The 24,117-nt window shown below is 35.2% G+C and overlaps 2 protein-coding genes across 3 annotated transcripts; one reads left to right on the top strand and one right to left on the bottom strand.

Annotated features, from left to right (window-relative positions):
- Positions 1 to 1,219: 1,219 nt before the first annotated feature.
- LOC110733607 (PX domain-containing protein EREL1-like) lies at positions 1,220 to 18,629 on the top strand. Of its 2 annotated transcripts, XM_021913672.1 has the most exons (10): positions 1,220 to 1,679; positions 3,056 to 3,172; positions 4,042 to 4,140; positions 4,297 to 4,383; positions 4,666 to 4,774; positions 15,521 to 16,302; positions 16,412 to 16,576; positions 16,669 to 16,911; positions 17,790 to 17,999; positions 18,175 to 18,629. In XM_021913672.1, the coding sequence occupies exons 1-10, from the start codon at positions 1,587 to 1,589 to the stop codon at positions 18,400 to 18,402; spliced, it is 2,133 nt and encodes a 710-aa protein (XP_021769364.1). In that variant the 5' UTR covers positions 1,220 to 1,586; the 3' UTR covers positions 18,403 to 18,629. The 2 variants fall into 2 exon arrangements, with proteins under 2 accessions (XP_021769364.1, XP_021769365.1); XM_021913673.1 differs by lacking the exon at positions 1,220 to 1,679 and having other exon boundaries at positions 3,086 to 3,215.
- A 717-nt stretch (positions 18,630 to 19,346) lies between these two features.
- Positions 19,347 to 23,839, bottom strand: LOC110733606 (adenine phosphoribosyltransferase 5-like). Its single transcript, XM_021913671.1, has 7 exons — positions 23,297 to 23,839; positions 23,032 to 23,142; positions 20,814 to 20,906; positions 20,520 to 20,669; positions 20,333 to 20,391; positions 19,889 to 19,962; positions 19,347 to 19,787 (listed from the first exon to the last, which is right to left on the bottom strand). The coding sequence occupies exons 1-7, from the start codon at positions 23,385 to 23,387 to the stop codon at positions 19,736 to 19,738; spliced, it is 630 nt and encodes a 209-aa protein (XP_021769363.1). The 5' UTR covers positions 23,388 to 23,839; the 3' UTR covers positions 19,347 to 19,735.
- Between the last annotated feature and the right edge of the window lie 278 nt (positions 23,840 to 24,117).

The following is a 24,117-nucleotide window of genomic DNA, read 5'->3' as shown; positions in this document are numbered from 1 at the left end:
AAAATATTCATTTCAGTTCAGCTCAGTTCAGTTCAGCTCAATTCAGTTCAGTTCAACTGAGTTCAGTCAATGAGAACAGGCCCTTAGTTTTCGTTTTCTTGCAAGAGTGCCAACTTGTGCCCTTAAATACGGTTCGTTTTCTTGCAAGAGTGCCAACTTAGGGCTTGTTTGACATTGTTTTTTGTTTTTTTTTTAAACAAAAAACCAAAAACAGGAAACAAGAAAAAGCAATCATAATTTTATTTGACTAGTTTTTGTTTCATTATATGACTTATATCATATGACTATATGAGTTTGAAAACCAAAAAACTAAAAAACAGAAAATTACAGCAATGCCAAACGAACCCTTAATTTTCATTGCAAGAGTAAAATAGTAAATACGGTTGACAAATCAAGATATACTTATATGGACTGGATTACGAAGCTATAAATGGAAACCATGCTATGTGTCTCTCAATTATATACTTGTATGTTGATAGGCCTACAAGACAATACACATAACCACCATATAAAATAAGCCTAACAAAAAGCCCACATTAAGTAGCCCAATGTAGTATTAGAGTTATTGGACTTCCCTTCCTAACAAGTATCCATCACAATATCTCGTTATGATTTTAACATTTATGAGTCATGATTAGTTGCAAACACAACACACTCCTAATCCGATTAAGTAGTTCTAGTTATTTAAAAATCTATAATGCTTTTAATAACTTTGACTTTAAAAGCAAATTAAACAACCTATATCAAATATCCTTCAAATTATAATCAAAAATAAAAATCGACAATAATAATGTAGCACAACTTGGTAGTTTTCATTGGTAATATACCAACTAACATTAGCCTCTAAACTATTTTATATCAGCTGAGTTGTCCAGTTTATTAAACCATCGTACAAATTCTGATATGTGTACATGCTGAGACACACTTTACTTCTCTCTAGCACTTTTCACATGCAAATTTTGTGTATTCGCTTTTAAATTGAGAAAAAAAAAAAAACTATACATTAACATCTGAAGAGTAATAGTTTTACTATACTAACTACCATTCACATTATATCTTGAACGCTCGTGTTATAAACCACCTATGACCTATTCGGCTATTCCTCAACTAGAGCCGGACTTCATGACCAAGTATGAGTCCTAGTCTAAATGAAAATCTCACTATGACCTAAAACAAAGCCAAACGTGAGAAATAAGTTTGAAAGAACAAAGGTTAGGTGCAAATTGCAAAATTGTCCCTTTTCCTTTTTGGTGCGTTGTTTACTTGTTTGTATAATCTCATTGCATTTTACACTCTCAAATCCACGCAAACTCTAAATTCTCTCTCCTCTTTCTTCATCATCTTTCTATTTTTTATTAATTGAATTGTTAATCGAATCCTCAAACCTCAGATATATAATAATTGTAGACTGTATCATATACTAAGATTGATTTTTGAAGAAACCCAATTCAATTTTCAAATCATATGCTGCAATTGGAGTGATCCGATCAAATTACATAAACCCTAACAAGGGTTTGAAATTTTGATACCCAATTCATTGATTTTGTTGCAGAAATTGAATTTGGGGGTAAAATTAAGTGATCGAGATGAACAGGGGGAGGAGTCCACCCAAGCATCGCCATGATGGAACCTCCCCTTTACCTATGGGGATGGATTGGAGTCCCCCTCCTAAGAAATGGGTACTCTTTTTTCTCTCTCCTCTTTTCTTGGTTTTTGTTATTTTGCATGTTTAAGTTCAGAAATTGTTGTTTATGTTGTTAATTTTGAGTTAATTTGAGTGATTTTATGTTATTTTAGTTGGTTGTTGACTAATGTGGTAAGTGAGCTTATTGAATTGCGCAATCTTGTGGCATTATTACAGCTTTGATTGAATTGGATCTATGAGGTTTCGATATGGAAGCTTGTGTGATTGACTGCATTGATGGGGCTGAGTTTTCGATGTTCAATTTATGATGATCCTTGTTGCCAATGATATGGAAGTTTGTGTGATCGACTGAATGTGAGTAGGATTGATTGCAGTAGTTGAGAACAGCGTGAGTGAGAATATTGGAGGAATGGCACATTGTTTGTCATTATCAATGAATATCTTTGTTTTGAGATTAGTGTGATTAACTTATGACCACTTTTTGAAGGGATCGGGGAGTTGGGAGGGTGTAGGATATGTATGGTGGATTATGGTTGATTTAGTTTGAGTATGGTGGTGGACCTGGTGAGTGATTAAAAGATTTTGCACCGAAAAGCTGGAGAGAGGATTAAAGTTATCATGCGAGGATAAATTTGAATCAACTCGCACTCATTGATGAACATTTAAGATGATGCAAAAATGTTTGTCTTATGCAATTGCATATGAATTTGAACATGACCTATGAAATGCAGTAAAAGATCAATGAAGATAGTAACTTTTAGCTACTTCACAGTTCATAACGTGTTCAGTTATTTTTTTCACTTCGATCCCTAAACTTATTTGTTCTGAACGTGATTAAGTTGTAAATTGCACTTACTAGCATTTACAGAAAATTTCAGAACTGACAATACCTGAAAATTATTTATTCAAGGTAAGAGAATAAGTCCTCCTTGGTGTCATTCTCACTGTGTAGGAGGATTTGTGGGTAGATTGTAGTGTTTCATGTGAACCTCCTTTACATAGGCATCTCTGTATCTCATATTGTAAAGGCATATATTCTCATGACAAGTTTTTCCCATCTTTCTAAAATTCATGGGTTGTTTGTATAAAAAAATTCGATAATTATTTGGAGTTTATTTTGGCACTTTGAGTTACTGCTGAACTCTATCCTAGTTTCTCTCTCTAGCTTTATTTGTATAGTTGTGAGCTCAGTTGCACAATTCAGGATCGTCCATTGTTCTGGTGACTGGGAGGTTCTTAGGTTCTTCAATAGTTAAATTTACCCTTTTCTATTGTTGCCAGTTGCAACCTTTAAACGTAAAATATGGAGCTTGATTTGGCTGACTGTATACCTAGTCAGTTTGACATTCAGGATTCGTTATTGCTGTTTTAGAGTATATATTGCTAACTAGAAACATTTTACTGATGTAGGGTGGTCGTGATACTGTATGGCCTCATGATCCTCGCTCTGGATGGAGCTACTGTGTTACAATTCCTTCTTGGGTTGCGCTTCCAAAATCAAGATCAAGTTCTTCAGATCCTGTAGTGGTACAGAAATTGAATGTCTCTCCAATGTTTATCTATGCCAAGGGTTAGATGTTGTTTTTCATTCTGCCAATAAGTTTTGTAATCATGTGTTTGTAGTTGGGCAACTCTGCCCTAAATACAGTCAGTTCAGTTCCAAATTATGTAACTTGATTTAGTGTAACTAATTTCTCACATTAGTTGTCAATTTAAGCCCATGTTGATCATGTCAGCTTGAGAACAAAAAGATTATCAGTAATGTTTTAGGAAGCTGTTGGATAAGACATTAGTAAAGTAAAGATGATGTCTCCCAAGTCCCAACATTGTTCTAAAAGGTTTTTTTTTTTTTTTTTTTTTGAGGAATTTTTTGTTTATCTTGTATGATTCATATCTGCCTTCTGTCAGCTTTGACCCAATACTGGTTATGATTATGGTCAGAAAAGAGAAATAAAGGCAAGTCTTCTCATTTGAGGCTGACTTGGTGACTTCCAGGATAAGTTAATTGGTGTTCCCTGATTTGAATGAAGTTTGATTAGTGGCTCTTACCTTCATAAGCAAACACCAAGGTGTTTAATAAAGTATTATAGTTTTTTTTTTTTTTTTTGTCTTCTGCCTGGTATGTGTTTTTGAAACAGCTTGCCCTCATGCCTGTCCGATTAAAGTGTTACCTAGATAGGCCCACAGAAAACAATGGGGGCAACACTAAGTAGTTTTGACACCCATATACCTGTGGTAAGCAAGAGCTGAGTGAGAGGCATTCAGGGTACCAGTGTAGTGGGGTGTGGTAGATTTATATTCAGCAAATTTATCTTCTATATGCATCTTACTTTTGAATCTATCCTAGTTGCCCATGTGCAATGGTGACCCTATCTAACCTTTTTTACTTTCAACAGTTTTACAGGGTTTTGGTGGGTATTCAATCACCAGCAGGAGTTACTTCTACACGGGGAGTATTAAGAAGATTCAATGATTTTCTTAAGTTATTTTCTGATGTAAGCGAAACTTTTAATAGCTTTCCGTCTTCAGTTTGATCAGTTGATGTGATGGGATTGAAGATATTTTAGAGTAGAGTTGAGCACATAATAATTGAGGATTACTGAGATAATATTCTTAGTTTGTTTATCCTGTCTGCTTTTTTATTTATTCAGATTAAAAGGACATTCCCTAAGAAAAGTCTCCCATCTGCTCCCCCTAAAGGTCTTTTGCGAATGAAGAGCAGAGCACTCTTGGAAGAGGTTAGTACAGTAGCCGAGCAATCATCTTTTTTTAAACTCTTGGCTGAAACTTAAAATTGGTGAGCCTAACTATAGCAATACTATTTTAATGACCTGCTTTAGCTATAATACCTTGTTTCATGCATACAACAATACTAAATCCTTAATCCCAAAAGAACGAGGCCAATATAAAAATAAAATTAAATTAGGTTTTCTTATATTATTTTTTATTACATTGATCCATGATTGATTGTTATGTGGGCATCAAATAACTGAAACAAAGTTTTTCCTTTTTGGTTGCAGCGAAGGTGCTCTTTGGAAGAGTGGATATCAAAACTTCTTTCAGACATTGATATATCTAGGTGTATGCCTGTGGCATCCTTTCTCGAACTAGAAGCAGCTGCTAGATCATGTATGTGCCCCCTTTCTCCGTTGCAGCTAAGACATATCTAAACTATGTGTCCTGTTTCTTTTATCTATTTCTATTGATATGCACGTCTTATATTCTCTACTCCCATCTCCTGCACAAATAAATTCAAATAAATTTGGTTTTATGCACTCCCTTCATTTTATTTTGTTCTTCTTGTTTAGAATCTATATAATATTCACAATTTGTAGGAATCTATATAATATTCACTATTTGTAGGAATCTTCAAAACTATTCCCAATATGTAAGAAAGAATAGTAATTCCACTTATCTGTTATTAATAGTCAAAGATGTGCATTGACAACATGAACAATCAACACAGGAAGAACTATAGAAAACGGAGGGAATACATTGGTATTGCAAAGTTTCTTTTAACATATACTCATATCATAATGTGGCGTGTAATGTTTTATCATAAATTGGCGTGTATTATAGCGTTGTTATTGTAAAAAAAGCTGTTATTTGGAATAATATAATTACTTCTAATTTTGATGGGAGGTATAACCATACATCTTGACTGATACTAATGACATTTATCTAGAGCTGTCAATTCGGGTAAACGGGTCGGGTTTGGGTCGGGTAAGAGTGGGTCAGGTCAACTCGGGTCAGGTCAATTCGAATTAATTCCATAACCTATGCGGGTCGGGTTTGGGTTGGGTCATGCTTGAGTCGGGTCATACTTCTTATCGGGATGGGATCGGGTTACATTTGGGTCAGGTGAACAATAAGTCGGATTTAATTCGGGTTTTCACGGGGTAGGATAATTCTTGGATTCGAGTCAGGTTTGGTTCAAGTCAATAATTTGCGGGTTAGAATCAGGTCAGATCATTCTCGGGTTTGAGTCGGATTCGGTTCAAGTCAATAATTTGCGGATTATAGTATGGTCGGGTCATTTTCAAGTCGGGTTCGGTTCAAGTCAATAATTTGCGGGTTATAATCAGCTTGGGTCATTTCCAAGTCGGGTCATTCTCGGATTCAAATCAGGTTATGTTCAAGTCAATAATTTGAAGGTTACAATCAGGTCGGGTCATTTCCAAGTTAGGTCATATTCGGGTTCAATTAACTATAAATAGGTAATTATCATTTTTATCAAGCTAATTAAATTATTTTCTTTGACTATAATATATATGACAATATAATAGAGAACTGTAGTCTATAATTTAGGAAGATAATTAACTCCTTTGACCATACAACAAATATATACTATATTTAACTCTTAAATTTGAGGATGATGCTCCTTTCCTTTGTTTCCTTGAATGACTTTGTCTTCCTAGACAAAATGCTATGATCAATAATAAAAAGGTCGTTTTAATTGCATTTAAGGTGATTTGAAATCGGGTCAAGAACAATTTGGGTTGAATTTAGGTCGAGTCAATAACAAGTCGTGTTGATTTCGTGTCGGGTTAGTAACAGATCGGGTTGAATTTTTGGTTCAGGTAAGTAAAAGGTCTGGTAAAATTATGGTCAGGTCAATAACAACTCGGGTTGGATTTGGGTCAAGTCAATAACAAGTTGGGTTGATTTTGGGTCGAGTTTATAACAGGTTAGGTTAAATTCCGGTCGAGTTAGAAACGGGTTGGGTTGAATTAAAGTCAGGTTAGTAACAAGTTAGGTTAAATTCGGGTTTTGACGGGTTAAAATGGGTTTGGGTCAATTTCGGTTCAAGTCAGGTTTGGTGCAAGTTAATTAAATTGGCCGTTGTAAATCGATGCAAGTTGTAAACCGGTAAATTGGCCGTTTAAAAGCAAATTGGATGGTTCCACACACCCAATTGGACTCCTGGAGGGTATTAGGGACCATGGTAACATTTCAGCAATTTTTATTTTCGGGCGAAAAAAAAGTCAAAAAATTCCAAAATTGAAGGCTAATATCAACGTTTTTTGAGAAATTCTGGAGATTTCAGAGCCCGATGTCGAAAAGTCTTGAAATTCTATGGGAAACAACTTAGGGTCATCTCGGGGTCGAAAAGTCTTGAAATTCTATGATCATTATTTGTTGTCATCAATGTTCGTGGTAGGCTTGAATTAATGAAATCGGTGCAAGTTGTAAACCAGTAAATTGGTCGTTTAAAGGCAAATTGGATGGTTCCACCCGCCCAATTGGACTCCCGGAAGGTATTAGGGATCATGCTAAACAGTTCCGCAATTTTCATTTCCGGGCGAAAAAAGTCGAAAAATTCCAAAAGGCTAATATCCACGCTTTTTGAGAAATTTCGAAGGTTTCGAGGCCCGGTGTCGAAAAAGCTTCGAAAATTTATGGGATACATCTCGAGGTCATATAATGCCGTTTGGAATCATATATAATCAATTACATGCTGTCATAAATTTTCGTGGTAAGCTTGAGTAAATGAAACCGATACAAGTTGTAAACCGGTAAATTGGCCGTTTAAATGAAAATTGGATGGTTCCATCCACCCCATTGGACTCCCGGAGGGTAATAGAGACCACGATAAACATTTCGGCAATTTTTATTTCCCGGTGAAAAAAAGTTTAAAAAATTCAAAAATTAAACGCTAATATCTATCTTTTTGAGAAATTTTGGAGTCTTTGGGGCCCGGTGTCTAAAAGTCTCGAAATTCCAGGGAATACATCTCGAGGTCATATAATGTCGTTTGGAACTATATATGTTTATTATTTGTTGTCATAAATGTTCTTGGTAAGCTTGAGTTAATAAAATCGGTGCAAGTTGTAAACCGGTAAATTGTTCGTTTAAAGGCAAATTGGATGGTTCCACCCACTCAATTAGACTGCCTGAGGATATTAGGGTCCATAGTAAACATTTCGGCAATTTTTAATTCCGGGCGAAATAAGTAAAAAAATTCCAAAATTGAAGGTTAATATTTACGCTTTTTGAGAAATTTAAAAGGTTTCGGGGCTCGGTGTCAAAAAGAAATGAGATTTTAGAAGATACATCTCGGAGTCATATAATGCTGATTGAAACCATAAATGACCATTATATGTTATCATAAATGTTAGTGGTAGGCTTAAGTTTATGAACTCAATGCAAGTTGTAAACCGGTAAATTGGTCGTTTAAAGACAAATTGGATGGTTCCACCCAACCAATTAGACTCCCGAAGGGTATTAAGGATCATGGTAAAAATTTTAGAAATTTTTATTTGCAGGCGAAAAAAAGTCCAAAAATTCCAAAATAAAAGGCTATTATCCACGCTATTTGAGAAATTTTTTAGTTTTTGGGCTCGGTGTCAAAAAGTCTTGAAATTCTAGGAGATATATCTCAATGCCGTTTGGAACCATATATGATCATTATTTGTTGTCATAAATGTTCATGGTAGGCTAGAGTTAATGAAATCGGTGCAATTTGTAAACCAGTAAATTGGTCGATTAAAGGCGAAATGGATGCCTCCACCCACCCAATTTGACTATCGGAGGGTATAAGAGATCATGGTAAAATTTCGGTAATTTTTATTTTCAAGCGAAAAAAAGTAGAAAAATCCAAAAATTGAAGTTTAATAGCCACGTTTTTTGAGAAATTTTACAGGTTTCATGGTTCAGTGTCGAAAAGTCTTGTAATTCTAGGGGATACATCTCGGGGTCAGACAATGCCATTTGGAACCAAATATGATAATTATTTGTTGTCATAAATGTTCATGGTAGACTCGAGTTAATGAAATCGGTGCAAGTTGTAAATCGGTAAATTAGTCATTTAAAGACAAATTGTATGGTTCCAGCCACCCAATTGGACTCCCGGAGGGTATTAGGGACCATGGTAAACATTTCGGCAATTTTTATTTCCGGGCGATAAAAAGTCAAAAAATTTCAAAATTAAAGTCTTATATCCACACTTTTTAAAAAGTTTTAGAGGTTTCGGAGTTCAGTGTCGAATAGTCTTGAAATTCTAGGAGATTTCTCGGGGGTCATATAATGCCGTTTTGAACCATATATGAACATTTTTTGTTGTCATAAATGTTCATGGTATGTCTAAATTAATGAAATCGAGGCAAGTTGTAAATCAGTATATTGGTCATTTAACGACAAATTGGATGCTTCCACCCACCTAATAGGACTACCGAAAGGTATTACAGACCATGGTAATTATTTCGGCAATTTTTATTTTCAGGCGAAAAAAGTCAAAAAAATTCAAATATTGAAGACTAATATCCACGCTTTTTGAGAAATTTTAGAGGTTTCGAGGCTCAGTGTTGATAAGTCTTGAAACTCTAGGGGATATATCTTGGGGTTATACAATGTCGTTTGGAACCGTATATGATCATTATTTGTTGTCATAAATGTTCATGGTAGGCTTGAGTTAATGAAATCGGTGCAAGTTGTAAACTGGTAAATTGTTCGCTTAAAGGAAAATTGGATGGTTCCACCCACCCAATTGGACTCCCAGAGGGCATTAGGGACCATGGTAAACATTTCGACATTTTTTATTTCCGGACGAAAAAAAGTCAAAAAATTCCAAAATTAAAGGCTAATATCCACGCTTTTTAAGAAATTTTTGAGGTTTCGGGGTTCGGTGTCGAAAAGTCCTGAAATTCTAGGAGATAAATCTCATGATAATATAATGTCGTTTGGAACCATATATGATCATTATTTGTTGTCATAAATGTTCATGGTACGCTTAAGTTAATGAAATCGGTGCAAGGTGTAAACCGGTTAATTGGTCATTTAAAGGCAAATTAGATGGTTCCGCACACCCAATTGGACTCCCAGAGGGTATTAGGGACTATGGTAAACATTTCGGCAATTTTTAGTTCCGGGCGAAAAAAGTAAAAAAATTCCGAAATTAAAGGTTAATATACGCTTTTTGAGAAATTTAGACGGTTTTGGGACCTTGTATCGAAAAGAAATGAGATTTTAGAAGTTATATCTAGGGGTCATATAATGGTGATTGAAACCATTAATGATCATTATATGTTGTCATAAATGTTCGTGGTAGGATTAAGTTAATGAAATCAGTGCAAGTTGTAAACCTGTAAATTGGTCATTCAAAGGCAAATTTGATGGTTCCACCAAACCAATTGAATTCCTTGAGGGTATTAAGAACCATGATAAACATTTCGTCAATTTTTATTTCCAGGCGAAAAAATTTAAAAAAACTCTAAAATTAAAGGCTAATATCCACGTTGTTTGAGAAATTGGGCTCGGTGTCGAAAAGTGTTGAAATTCTAGGAGATATATCTCGGGATTATACTATGCCGTTTGGAACTATATATGATCATTATTTGTTGTCATAAATGTTCATGGTAGGCTTGAGTTAATGAAATCAGTGCAAGTTGTAGACCGGTAAATTGGTTGTTTAAAGGCAAATTGGATTCTTCCACCCGTCTAATTTGACTACCGGGAGTATTAGAGACCATGGTAAACATTTCGGCAATTTTTATATTCAGGAAAAAAAACGTTAAAAAAATCCAAAAATTCCAAAATAAAAGACTACTATCCACGCTATTTGAGAAATTTTTTAGTTTTTGGGCTCGGTGTCAAAAAGTCTTGAAATTCTAGGAGATATATCTCAATGCCGTTTGGAACCATATATGATCAATATTTGTTGTCATAAATGTTCATGGTAGGCTTGGGTTAATGAAATCGGTGCAAGTTGTAAACCGGTAAATTGGTCGTTTAAAGGAAAATTGAATGGTTCCAACCACCGAATTGGACTCCTAAGGGAATTAGGGACCATGGTAAACTTTCTGCAATTTTTATTTTCGAGCCAAAAAAATTTAAAAATTCCAAAATTAAAGGCTAATATACAAACTTTTTGATAAATTTTAGAGGTTTTGGGGTTCGATGTCGAATAGTCTTGAAATTCTAGGAGATATATCTCGGGGTCATATAATGCTGTTAGGAACCATATACGATCATTTTTTGTTGTCATAAATGTTCATGGTAGACTTGAATTAATGAAATCGAGGCAAGTTGTAAATCCGTAAATTGGATGCTTCCACCCACCCAATTGGACTACCGAAGGGTATTAGACACCATGGTTATTATTTTGGCAATTTTTATTTTCACGTGAAAAAAAGTCAAAAAATCCAAAAATTAAAGGCTAGTATCCACGCTTTTGAGAAATTTTAGAGGTTTGGGGGCTCAGATAAATTTTGAATTTCTAGGGGATATATCTTGGGGTCATACAATGTCGTTTGGAACCGTATGTGATCATTATTTGTTGCCATAAATGTTCATGGTAGGCTTGAGTTAATGAAATCGATGCAAGTTATAAATCGGTAATTGTTCGTTTAAAGAAAAATTGGATGATTCTTCTCACCTAATTGGACTCCTGGAGGGTATTAGGGACCATGGTAAACATTTCGACATTTTTTATTTTCGAGGTCATATAATGCCATTTGGAACCATATGTGATCATTATTTGTTGTCATAAATGTTCATGGTAGGCTTAAATTAATGAAATCGGTGCAAGTTGTAAACCGGTAAATTTGTCGTTTAAAGGCAAATTGGATGATTCCACCCGTCCAATTGGACTATCAGAAGGTATTAGGGAATATGGTAAATATTTCAGCAATTTTTAATTTCGGGCGAAAAATGTAAAAAAATTCCGAAATTGAAGGTTAATATCCACATTTTTTGCGAAATTTAGAAGGTTTCGGGACCCGGTGTCGAAAAGAAATGAGATTTTAGAAGATACATCTCGAAGTCATATAATGCTGATTGAAACCATAAATGACCATTATATGTTGTCATAAATTTTCGTGGTAGGCTTAAGTTAATAAAATCAGTGCAAGTTGTAAACCAGTAAATTGGCCATTTAAAGGAAAATTTGATGGTTAGACCCAACTAATTGGACTCCCAGAGGGTATTAAGGACCATGCTAAACATTTCGTAGATATTTATTTCCAGGTGAAAAAAATTCAAATAATTCCAAAATTAAGGGCTACTATCCATGCTGTTTGAGAATTTTTTTAGGTTTCAGAGCTCGGTGTCGAAAAGTGTTGAAATTCTAGGAGATATATCTCGGGGTCATACAATGTCGTTTGGAACCATATATGATCATAATTTGTTGTCATCAATATTCATGGTAGGCTTGAGTTAATGAAATCAGTTGTAAACTAGTAAATTGGTCGTTTAAAGACAAATTGGATTTTTCCACCCACCCAATTTGGCTATCGGAGGGTATTAGAGACCATGGTAAACATTTCGGCAATTTTCATTTTCAAGCGAAAAAAAGTTAAGAAAATCCAAATTGAAGGCTAATATCCACGGTTTTTGAGAAATTTTAGAGGTTTCATGGTTTAGTGTCCAAAATATCTCAAGGGCATACAATGCCGTTTGGAACCATATATGATCATTATTTGTCGTCATAAATGTTCATGGTAGGCTTGAGTTAATTAAATCGGTGCAAGTTGTAAATCGATAAATTGTTTGTTTAAAGGAAAATTGGATGGTTCCACCCACCCAATTGGAGTCCCGGAGAATATTAGGGATCATGGTAAACATTTGGGTGATTTTTATTTTTGGGCGAAAAAAAGTTAAAAATTTTCCAAAATTGAAGGTTAATATTCACGCTTTTTGAGAAATTTTAGAGGTTCGGGGCCCAGTGTTGAAAAGTCTTTATATTATAGGGGATTCATCTCGGGGCCATAAATTGCCGTTTAGAATCATATATGATCATTATATATTGTCATAAATGTTTGTGGTAGCCTTGAGTTAATGAAATCGGCACAAGTTGTAAATCGGTAAATTGGCTGTTTAAAGGCAAATATGATGGTTCCACCCACCCAATTGGACTGCCGGAGGGTATTAGGGGTCATGGTAAACTTTTCGGCAATTTTTATATCCGGGGGAAAAAAAGTCAAAAATTTCCAAAATTGAAAGCTAATATCCACGCTTTTTGAGAAATTTCGAATGTTTAAGGGCCCGGTGTCGAAAAGCATTGAGATTTTAAGGGATACATCTCGGGGTCATATAATGTCGGTTGGAACCATATATGATCATTATATGTTGTCATAAATGTTCGTGGTTAGCTTGAGTTAATGAAATCGGTGCAAGTTGTAAACCAGTAAATTGGTCTTTTAAGGAAAATTGGATGGTTCCACCCACCCAATTGGACTTCCGGAGAATATTAGGGATTATGGTAAACATTTCGATAATTTTTATTTTTAGGCCAAAAAAAGTTAAAAAAATTCCAAAATTAAATTAATCCACACTTTTTGAGAAATTTTAGAGGTTCGAGGCCAGTGTTGAAAAGTCTTTATATTATAGGGGATTCATCTCAGGGTCATAAAATGCCGTTTGGAACCATATATGATCATTATATATTGTCATAAATGTTCATGGTAGGTTTGAGTTAATGAAATCGGCACAAGTTGTAAATCGGTAAATTGATTGTTTAAAGGCAAATATGATGGTTCCACCCACCCAATTAGACTGCCGGAGGGTATTAGGGGTCATGGTAAACTTTTCGGCAATTTTTATATCGGGGAAAAAAAGTCAAAAAATTCCAAAATTGAAGGCTAATATCCACGCTTTTTGTGAAATTTCGAATGTTTCAGTGCCCGGTGTCGAAAAGCATTGAGATTTTAGGGGATACATCTCGGGGTCATATAATGCCGGTTGGAACCATATATGATCATTATATGTTGTCATAAATGTTCGTGGTTAGCTTGAGTTAATGAAATCGGTGCAAGTTGTAAACCAGTAAATTGGTCGTTTAAAGGAAAATTGGATGGTTCCACCCACCCAATTGGACTTCCGGAGAATATTAGGGATTATGGTAAACATTTCGGTAATTTTTATTTTTAGGCCAAAAAAAGTTAAAAAAATTCCAAAATTAAATTAATCCACACTTTTTGAGAAATTTTAGAGGTTCGAGGCCAGTGTTGAAAAGTCTTTATATTATAGGGGATTCATCTCAGGGTCATAAAATGCCGTTTGGAACCATATATGATCATTATATATTGTCATAAATGTTCATGGTAGGCTTGAGTTAATGAAATCGGCACAAGTTGTAAATCGGTAAATTGACTGTTTAAAGGCAAATATGATGGTTCCACCCACCCAATTAGACTGCCGGAGGGTATTAGGGGTCATGGTAAACTTTTCGGCAATTTTTATATCGGGGAAAAAAAGTCAAAAAATTCCAAAATTGAAGGCTAATATCCACGCTTTTTGTGAAATTTCGAATGTTTCAGTGCCTGGTGTCGAAAAGCATTGAGATTTTAGGGGATACATCTCGGGGTCATATAATGCCGGTTGGAACCATATATGATCATTATATGTTGTCATAAATGTTCGTGATTAGCTTGAGTTAATGAAATCAGTGCAAGTTGTAAACCGATAAATTGGTCGTTTAAAGGCAAATTGGATGGTTCCATCCAGCCAATTAGACTCCCGGAGAGTATTAGGGACCATGGTAAACATTTCGGCAATTTTTTATTTCTAGGTGAAAATAATTAAAAAAAAATTTAAAATTGAAGGCTAATATCCACGGTTTTTGAGAAATTTTGGAGGTTTTGGGTAGAGTATTCAATTCGGGTAAACGGGTCGGATTTGAGTTAGGTAAGAGTGGGTCGGGTCAACTTGGGTCAGGTCAATTAGGATTAATTTTATAATCTATGCGGGTCGGGTTTAGGACATGTTAATAACAGGTCGGGTCACATTCGGGTCGGGTGAACAATCCGTCGGGTTTAATTATGGTTTTGACGGGTTAAAACGGGTTAGGGTAATTCTCGGGTTCGAGTCTGTTTCAGTTCAAGTCAATAATTTTCGGGTTAGTATCTGGTCAGGTTATTTTCGGGTTTGAGTCGGGCTCAGTTCAATTCAATAATTTGCGGATTATAATCAAGTTAGGTCATTTCCAAGTCGGGTCATTCTCGGATTCAAGTCGGGTTATGTTCAAGTCAATAATTTGTAGGTTACAATCAGGTCATTATCGGGTTATGTTCCACTAACTATAAATAGATAATCATTATTTTTTTCAAGCTAATTATTTCCTTTGACTATAATATCTATGACAATATACAAGGGAACTATAGTAAATAATTTAGGAAGATAATTATCTCCTTTGACCATACAACAAATATATACTATATTTAATTCTTAAATTTGAGGATGATGCTCCTTTCTTTTGCTGGCGTGGACCGACTTGGTCTCCCTAGACAAAATGCTTTGATCAACAATAATAAGGTGGTATAAATTGCATTTAAGGTGATTTGAAATCGGGTGAGGAACAATTTAGGTTGGGTCAATAACAAGTCGTGTTTATTTCGAGTCGGGTTAGTAACATATCAGGTTGAATATTTGGGTCGGTTTAGTAATAAGTCAGGTAAAATTTGGGTCGGGTCAATAACAAGTCGGGTTGAATTTGGGTCAGGTCAATAACAAGTCGGGTTGATTTCAGGTCGGGTTTGTAAAAGGTCGGGTTAAATTCGGGTCGGTTTGAAATCAGGTAAGGTTAGTAACAAGTCGGGTTAAATTCGGGTTTTGACGAGTTAAAACGGGTTTGGGTCAATTTCGGTTCAAGTCGGGTTCGGTTCAGGTCAATAATTTACGGGTTACATTCGGGTCGGGTCATCTCCAGGAGAGTTCATGTTCGGGTTCGGGTCTCATATACTCGGGTCAACTCAGGTCTAGGGTTGGTTTCAGGTCGGGTTTGGGTCACCATTTTTTCTGGTTCAGATGGGTCGGTTAATAATCGGGTTTGAGTCTGTATTTCGGGTCGGACAACTTTTGACAGCTTTACATTTATCTATTGTCTCAATCCTTGTTGTTTTAAATTTCATTATTTTATTTATTTTCTCCTTTTATTTCTAGCATTTCAAGAAAGTCAGCAGCCTTCTGAAGCAAATCCTTCTACAACTAGCAGTATATCTTCAGATCAAAACCATTCAAGTTTAAGCTTAGCTGCTCTTGCTGGCAGTTCATCAATCGCATCAGATTATGGTAGTGACACTGCTTATGAAACTTCTGAACTTGGAAGTCCTAGTTTTGGAAGGGATGATGTTTCTGAAGTCGGTCTAGAAGAATTGACATTGGATGAAGATCTGACAAATCCAATGGAAAAGATAACCAAGTACAGCATGTCTAATATTGACGAAGGGTTGTTGATGGGAGAAAGTATTTTGGATCAATTGGAAAGTTTCAAAAAGCATAAGGTGCAAAGTAGACTCATTGCAGATAATGGGAGTGCTTCGAAATCTGTCAGTTTAGCTCTTGATAGGGCAGGAAGTTCATTTGGGGCAGAGCCTATCAAGGCGGTCAACCATGTACGGAAGCCTTCGAATGAGAGTATAGGGAGTGACTTGAGTTCGTATAGAGGCGGTGAAATGTCAAATTCATGGACTCCTAACTTATTCGGGGATGCATCTCTTGACCTCCCCAGTGGAGCTGAAGCTTCTAGGACCATGGGGAGTCCTAGCAATTCAGAACTGCAATATAGTGTTGGAGATATAGTTCTACCAAGAGATCAGCAGCCTAAATTAGATAGAATTCTTATGATCATGCAGCGCAGATTAGTAACTGCGAAAACTGATATGGAGGATCTTATCACAAGATTGAATCAAGAAGTTGCTGTCAAGGAATACCTTACTACCAAGGTAATCACGATTTTGTTATCATTGCAAATAGCATGTTAACTCATTATATCTTTCATTTCCTTGTAAGGTTGTTTGTTGGTCACAGTCTCATGTGTTTCCTCTTTTCCAGGTCAAGGATTTGGAAGTTGAACTTGAAACTACTAAAGAGAAGAGTAGAGAAAACCTCCAGCAGGCATTGTCACTTGAAAAAGAAAGGGTTACAAAAATGCAGTGGGATATGGAGGAACTACGGCAGAAGTCATTAGAATTTGAGCTCCAGTTAAAATCTCAAAAGGTTCATTTCTATCCAGTTGCTTTTTAATTTTCCATGTTTATACTTATCGTACTTCTTTACAATATTGTGTAACTGTCTCGAAAAATCTCCAGGATGCTAAGTTGCCAGCAGACTCCATGAGGTCAGATGCTTTTCCAGAGAAGGATGAATTGTTGCGGGAGTTGGAAGCTACAAAAGACCAGCTTAATATCTTGTCAAAGCAACATGAAGAATTAGAGGTGAAATCTAAATCGGATATTAAGCTGCTTGTTAAGGAGGTTAAATCTTTGAGAAGATCTCAAGTTGATCTAAAGCAAAAACACGATGAATCAGTACAGGAGAAAATTGAAGTGGAGGTAGGTATTTTGGCTTTTGTTTTCTGTTAAAAGTGTTGCTTTCTCGTGTATTGAAGTTGGCGAAAGAAAATTTATTTAATTTTTTGTTGGGGGTAGGGGTGAGGGTGTGAATTTTTTGTATTATCAATTCTTTTTTTTCCTAAGTGGGTGTGCCTGTCTTGGTTAAGGATATATGTGCAAACCAAGTAGTTATGGAGATGCAGTGTCTTCAGGATGTCAGTAAGATCTTGGTGAGTTGTGGTAAAATTTGGTATGTTGAAGGATACTAAGATTGCTGGTTAAATGGAGAACAATAAGAGTATATTTGTGATTTCTCAACTAGTTTTGGTCAAGGCTCATGGCTGCTTGTTTATAATGGTGCATGATCATTGCGCCCTTTTTTAAGTAGAAACGTATTCTCAGTTATTCCTGGCATTATGTACTTTAACCTTGGGCACAATATGGAAAATCAGTTGTGTCAGCCTTGGTGTCAGATATGTATATAGATAGTGATCTATATTGTTTTTGAAACTTTAAGCTTACCCATCTGTTGCTAATCATCACCATGTCTTCTTAGCCAGCTGTTACCTATGAATCTATGATGGTCTCCTTACTCACCTATATTGGCTTTTACTTTTAGCACTTGCCAGCAGTCGCTAATCTTACACCCATGGTCTGGTTATGTCCCTGTTTCTGTGCCATCTTCTTTATTTCATCTTCTTTTCTATTTTTATTTTTTCAGCAATCTAGTTAAATTTATTGAGGTTAGGCGATCTTTTGTGTCTGGAAAATCGTAGTGTGCAAAATTAATGCATGACTTTGCCTTTACATCTCCACTGATGCTAAAGAATCTTCTTTCTTCCTCTTTACCTTTGCTCATACTTGTCATATTTTCTCAGCAACTCTTACAGCAAGAATTGGAGAGAAATAAACTTGCTTTGGCTGCAAGAAGAAAGCTGTTGCATAATTCCCAAACCCTTCAGACTCGGCTTCTGGAGTGTAATATCAAAATTGCAGATGATAATTTTGCAGTTGATTCATCCTCAGTATCAGATGTTTTAGATCTCCTTGCAGATTCTGACCAGCAAATTGATCTTCTCTTGGCAGAGGTATATGCTGCTTTAAGTGTCACTTTATTTCTGTTATTTCTGGTTGGAGAAATATATATGTAATATTTTTTTCTAGATCTTCAAACAGTACATCTGCAAACATGCCCTATGATATGTTCTTGGCTTTTGTTTATATGGATGCTCCCTTTGACCAATTTGTGTCAATATGTTTCAGTCTCAACTATTGGCTCCCGCCACTGACATGCTTTCAAATAGCGAAGATTTGAAGGCATTGGATCATGAGTTGAGGGCTGTGTTGAGAGATATATTTTCTGACAACGCTAAGCTGAGAAAGCAGATGAACTTTTTTATTCGTACTGCTCTCCAATCAGATAGTTCTACCAATGAAAATGGTAATCAAGGCTTAACTAAAACTGTTTTGAAACAGCTTTTTGAAACATGAAACCGTAAGTACAGATGTAATTTTTACTCTCCCTTCTGTGTAGCATGAGCAATTTTCTTGGATTATTGCTTGATTTAACCTATGGCCTTGTAATTTTTCCTGTGGTATATGAAATACACGACTTTAGGAAGCAATTCTATGTGAATACTAATAATGTTGTATTATCTCTCATTTTAGTGTTTAGCACATTTTTGTCGTAATTATGAATGACAATTTCATTGAGAAAATCCTGAAGTTATATTAACTTTTTCTATTGACATCATTGGTGTGTACAATTTAAGCAGCGCTTGCTGAATAAATATTCAATTACTTCGGGAAATCTTGCATCATTCCATACTTCAGTAATATTTGTTACTACTCATTATGAAGCATCAATTGTTTAAGTTGTCAGAGCCTTAACTCGCAGCAAGCTTGTTTGTGCAATTATGCAACCCATGTAGTATTGTGAGATTAACTCCTTGGAACTTGAGGGCTCTCAGCTTCTTATGATTCGGGTTTGCTTTGTCATCAGTTGACCCAAGCCATATTTGACTGAGTGCTAGTCTCTCAGGTTTAGGCAAAGGTAATGATCGTATCTTGAGAATCAATTTTGTTACATTATTAGCATATATTCACAGGAAGGGCTATTCTTTGAATGATCTCAACTGTTCAAGACTCTTGGGTATAACCGTATAATACATTAATAACTTGTCTCAAATGCTCTGGACCCAAAATTTTGTGTTGGAACAACCAAAGCCTTAAAGCGAACATTAAACGTACAAGACTAGAGCTATAAGTCAAGTAGGCTACTCTACTCATTACCTATCGGTTTTAGGTTTGAACCCCGCTAAATTTGTATATGATCATACTCTTCTCCCCGAAGGCTTATATAAGGCCGACCAAGTATTTATCAATTGTCATACTCAATATGAAATCTATATAACCAGTAAAGTGTATCCAGGGGATTGAAAATGTATTCGGACCTGCTGCTTATAATAAAAAATCAATCAACATGATTATCTTGGCCAAGAATTCGAAATTTGGCATTCAAATCATGACCTTAGCACCAGGGTTCAAACAGAAACAACATATTACAGAGCACAAACATTTTAAGTTGGAAGAGGATACAAACATTCTGTTGAATACGGTATATATATCCAACTTGAGTTTGGTCGTCTAGATAGCAATGAAGGGTAAGATTACAATCCTCGATACAAATAATAAACATCAGTGCGTTCCATCCTAGTTTTCATTCCCTTCAACCTTCAATAGCACTCAATCAGCCGCTGTTTACCATCAAACTGCATGAGATGAAGGAGATCAAAGCTCTGTTTCAAAATCTCCTTGCAGATTTTCAACTTGTTAAAGCAAATTCATCAGCCTCTCTCCGCATATCCATTTTCGACCTACAATGATCAACATGAAATTCTTATGCAACTTTTGCCAGTTGTGAATAAAATCTTTGGAAGTAAACAAGTAAAATCAATGCGTATTTATGCTTTTTTACCTTAAACGGCAGTCTTCTAGCTGGCGTGGCTCAACAAGAACATAAAGTGGAGTTCCTCTAAGCTTGAACTTCTCCTGCAACATACATTTAGTCAAAATTAGATCTGAAATGCAAAGAGGTATCAGACCTCGTATACTTGTTCAAGGTGACTATCTCATCAAGTTCTGAGCACAATCTACCAGTTATTTGTCTAACTCAACAGTCCTGGGGAATCAGAAGTCAGAGAGGGGGGAGGGGGGTAGCCGAGTTTCCGTTATTTGTTGTACAAGAAGATGTAAATCAACCTTGCAATCCTAAATACTTATTATAGTGTTCACAAAATCAATCTATGGTTACCTACATATTCTATCAGGTTGGTTGGTCTAGTAAATAATAACTGAAGATGAGCTCTTTTCAGGAAAAAAAAAAAAAAAAAAAACAGTAGGAAACTTTTAAAGCAATTACCTTGACTTCAGGCAATCCAATTACACAGGCACATTCAACTACTTCAGCGCCAACCCGTTCTATTAATAAACAAACAAGTATAGAGCTTAGCAATTAAGCATGGCCTCAATCAAATGGGCAGAAATACAAAGATTGATGCAAAATAATGAAGAGTGAACCTGAATTTATTAAAAGATTACGAACTTACCAAGAAGTCCAATTGCTGCACAAAGTGTACCACCGGTAGCAACTAGATCATCAATTATCAATGCACGCTCACCAGGTTGAACAGCTCCAACATGCATCTCCAAACAGTCAGTTCCGTACTCTAGCTCATATGATTCTGAAATCACTTCCCCTGTCAAGCACATATCGGAAAAAATTCTATCAGAGAAAATAAGTTTCTTGCTCACTTGTGGCCGAAATTTAGGATCTCTACAGAGGAATAGCGAAGGCTTAAGAAATTTGTATTGTGATCAATCACCAACTGAAATGAACATACCAGGTAGTTTTCTTGGTTTACGCAATGGTACAAACTTTGCTCCAATAGCTAAAGCAATTGGTGGACCAAACATAAATCCTCTTGCTTCAACCCCTACAAATAACGAATTTATATACATGAATTAAGCTTTTTACTCCTGCATTGTCCATGATAAAACTATGAAAACTTGAAATGCACAATCACATATTGTAGTGAGACAAATGATACTCGTGCTAGTTATCACATTTTATGGCAACCTATGTTCTTAAGATCGATATTTGATCTCATAAGAGCACAATTTTCTATTACTAAAAAAAAAACACAACTTTCAAGAAACGACTAGTTAAAACCTCTAATCAGCTCAAGTAGTTGTGTTGGATCCTTAACAATCCGACCTAGGAACAGAATTGTCCAACACTTGTTCATATACCCACGCCTAGCAAAACAAGCCCAAGAAAGATATTGATGAAAAGCAAACACCACAATATAACAAAAATTCTCCACTTGGGATTATAGGTCAACTTCCAACTAAGACGTATACAATACATAAGGAATTGAAATTCACCATTAACATGTACAAAAGCCATGCTAAACATCTCTACACACTTAGAGCCTTAGAAGTCCATGACTTACACACCAAACGAACATAAATACACCAAGCCACGCTTGGAATGGCCATTATTCACTTTCGGGAAATATGTTTCACACCATACACGGTCTTTAACCTCAAAACAGTAAACAAGACACGAAAAAAGAACAAGAACATGCAGACTCAAACATCGTTCTGTAGCCCCTCACAGTACAAGAGTCCTAATAGAGGCAGTTAGTATGTAACCCATGATGTCTTGGCCTCTTTAAGGAAAATTAAATAGAAAAGAAAAGCATTGTGCCCTAACAATGAAAAAGTTCCAAGGATGAATTGAGGTTTGGTGTCTCACATATGGACCCATAACATAAACGTTAAAAAGGACTATAACTAATTATCAAAACTTTGTTGTTTTCTGTTTGATCCACGGCAAAGCCATAAAAGAAGAAGAGGGGGTGGGGAACTAATATGACCGGAGTAGGCCACAGGGAGACTTCAAATCTACTTATAATGTCACATCTTGAGATACAACAAGACGTCGAGTATATACTTCCTCAACTCCATAATACTCCGTAACAAATATAAATTATTATTACGACGTAACAATCAAATATTATTACAATTACAACAACATATATGTTTCTTGTACGATGGGAATTAAATCTCATTTATGTATCAATGTATCTTTTATCTTAGATTAATTTGTAAATGGGTGGAGTATGCTTATGTAGTCATCCATTCAAAAACTAATCATTGGTAATACTTAAATGATAAGGGCAAGCATTAAAATATATCAACAAGAAGAAAAAACAGCTTCCCTTGTAATAATTAAATGGACTAATTATATTCTTTTGATAAAAACAGTGATTAAATTACTAACTCGGATTCATAATCCTGATTAATACATATAAAATTGGATACTTTAGTCACTTTTATTCACCTCTTTTGTTAAAAATGCATTAAAAATTGTCTAAAAAGGAGATTAAGGATTACCTAAAACCACTATAATTGCGGTCCCAATCAATAATAAAATGACACATCAGTGTTGGTAGATAACATGAGTTGGCATTATTCATTGTTAAGGATTAAATTTTAGAGACATTAATATGTTAAGGATAACCATTGAAGGTAAAGCTAATTCCTTGTACTAAAAATTGCATGTAAATAAACAAATGGTCAATGACGCATTGACCCTAAAGGTTAGCGACCCTCACATTGTGATTAATCTGTGTGGTATTGTCTCTCACAAACGTTAGTAACTCTTAGGACCGACCAAACATTTTCCGTACAATATACACCATAACAGTATATGCATGCCCTGCCTTGCCCTTTTAGTGTAACCCTTAGGATCGACCAAACATTTTTCGTAAATTAAAAACACAAATTTAAAAGACACATGATACAAATAAATAAATAGGGAAATAAAACATCTAAATTTGGACAAATTATCATCAAAATTTTACAAATTTCAATAGAAAATTCAACAAAAAAAAATTAAAAAAATATATTGACACAAAAACACTTAATAAATACTGTAGTAAAAATGAAAATTACATGAAATAAAATCAAAAGGGAAAAAAAAAATGAAAATTCTCATACATGAGAATATAAAGAGCCAAAAATAATAAATAAAAAAGAAGAGAGAGAAAATACCAGCAACAACAGAGATATTCATGTCTCTGTATCTGTCAACAAATATATCAATAGTATGTTTGAAGGCTTCTGGGTCCAATAATAATGTTGTTATATCTTGGAACATTATACCTAACAAATTCAACCACCATTTAAATAATTAATTATATTTTACTGTACTGATTACCCAGAAAATTAAATTAAAAACCCAGAAATTTCATAAAATAATCAAAATAAAAAAGAAGAGAAAACAAATAATAAAAAAATAAAAAGTAAAAAAAAAAACCTGGTTTAGGAAAATGAGGAACAACCCTAATGGCTTCAGAAATAGCTTGAAGCCTTGGATCTCCTTTCAACCCATTCTCAGCAGCAAACATATTTTCTTTCTCTCTCTTTCTATAAATTTCTCTCTCTAAAAAAAATTCAAAAAATGGAAGTAGAATTTTCAAGTGTAGAAATAAATTTAGGTCAAACTTGAAGATGGGTATTTCTGGGAAATAGTTATTTTGCACAGTTTCTCTCTCCAAATTTGTTAGGAGGTTCACTTTCTCTCTCTAAAATCAGAGTATTTTCTTTTCTTGTTGGTTGGGTGAAGCAGAGTATGGTAGTAGAGTGGCAGTAAACAGAGTAGAGTAGAGTGAGTAAATAGTGAGTTGTTGCAGGAGATTTTAGTTTAGTTTTAGTTTTTTCCCTCCTAAAAATGAAATGGGTTGTTTGTAGTTTGTTGTTGTATTTTTAATAAATTTATGAAAGAGTTTTAATTCTCTCTCTAAATCTGTGGGTTGATATGAGAGAGAAAGAGAGGAAGTGTTGGGGTTTAAATAAGCAGTTGGTGTGGTGTGTATATTTTATTGGGAGTGTGGTGTGGTGTGGTGTGTTGGTTAAAACCAATGTACTAGTCTAGTCTTTACTCACTGCTCTAGGCTTAAAGAATAAAGATACACTACTTGTTTGTTGGGAAGGCTTCATCTACCTTTTTTACTATAACTTTTACCCCCCAACAACACAACATGTCAACATGCAATTAAAAAAGAATTTTCTTTGGTAACTTGACCCATTCAGGTAGAAGTGATCAACTATGGTCCAGTCTGATTTAATTCAAAAATA

Source organism: Chenopodium quinoa, unplaced genomic scaffold (assembly GCF_001683475.1).
Source record: "Chenopodium quinoa cultivar QQ74 unplaced genomic scaffold, ASM168347v1, whole genome shotgun sequence".
Lineage (NCBI taxonomy): Eukaryota > Viridiplantae > Streptophyta > Magnoliopsida > Caryophyllales > Amaranthaceae > Chenopodium > Chenopodium quinoa.
This window is presented reverse-complemented; position numbering and strand designations above follow the sequence as displayed.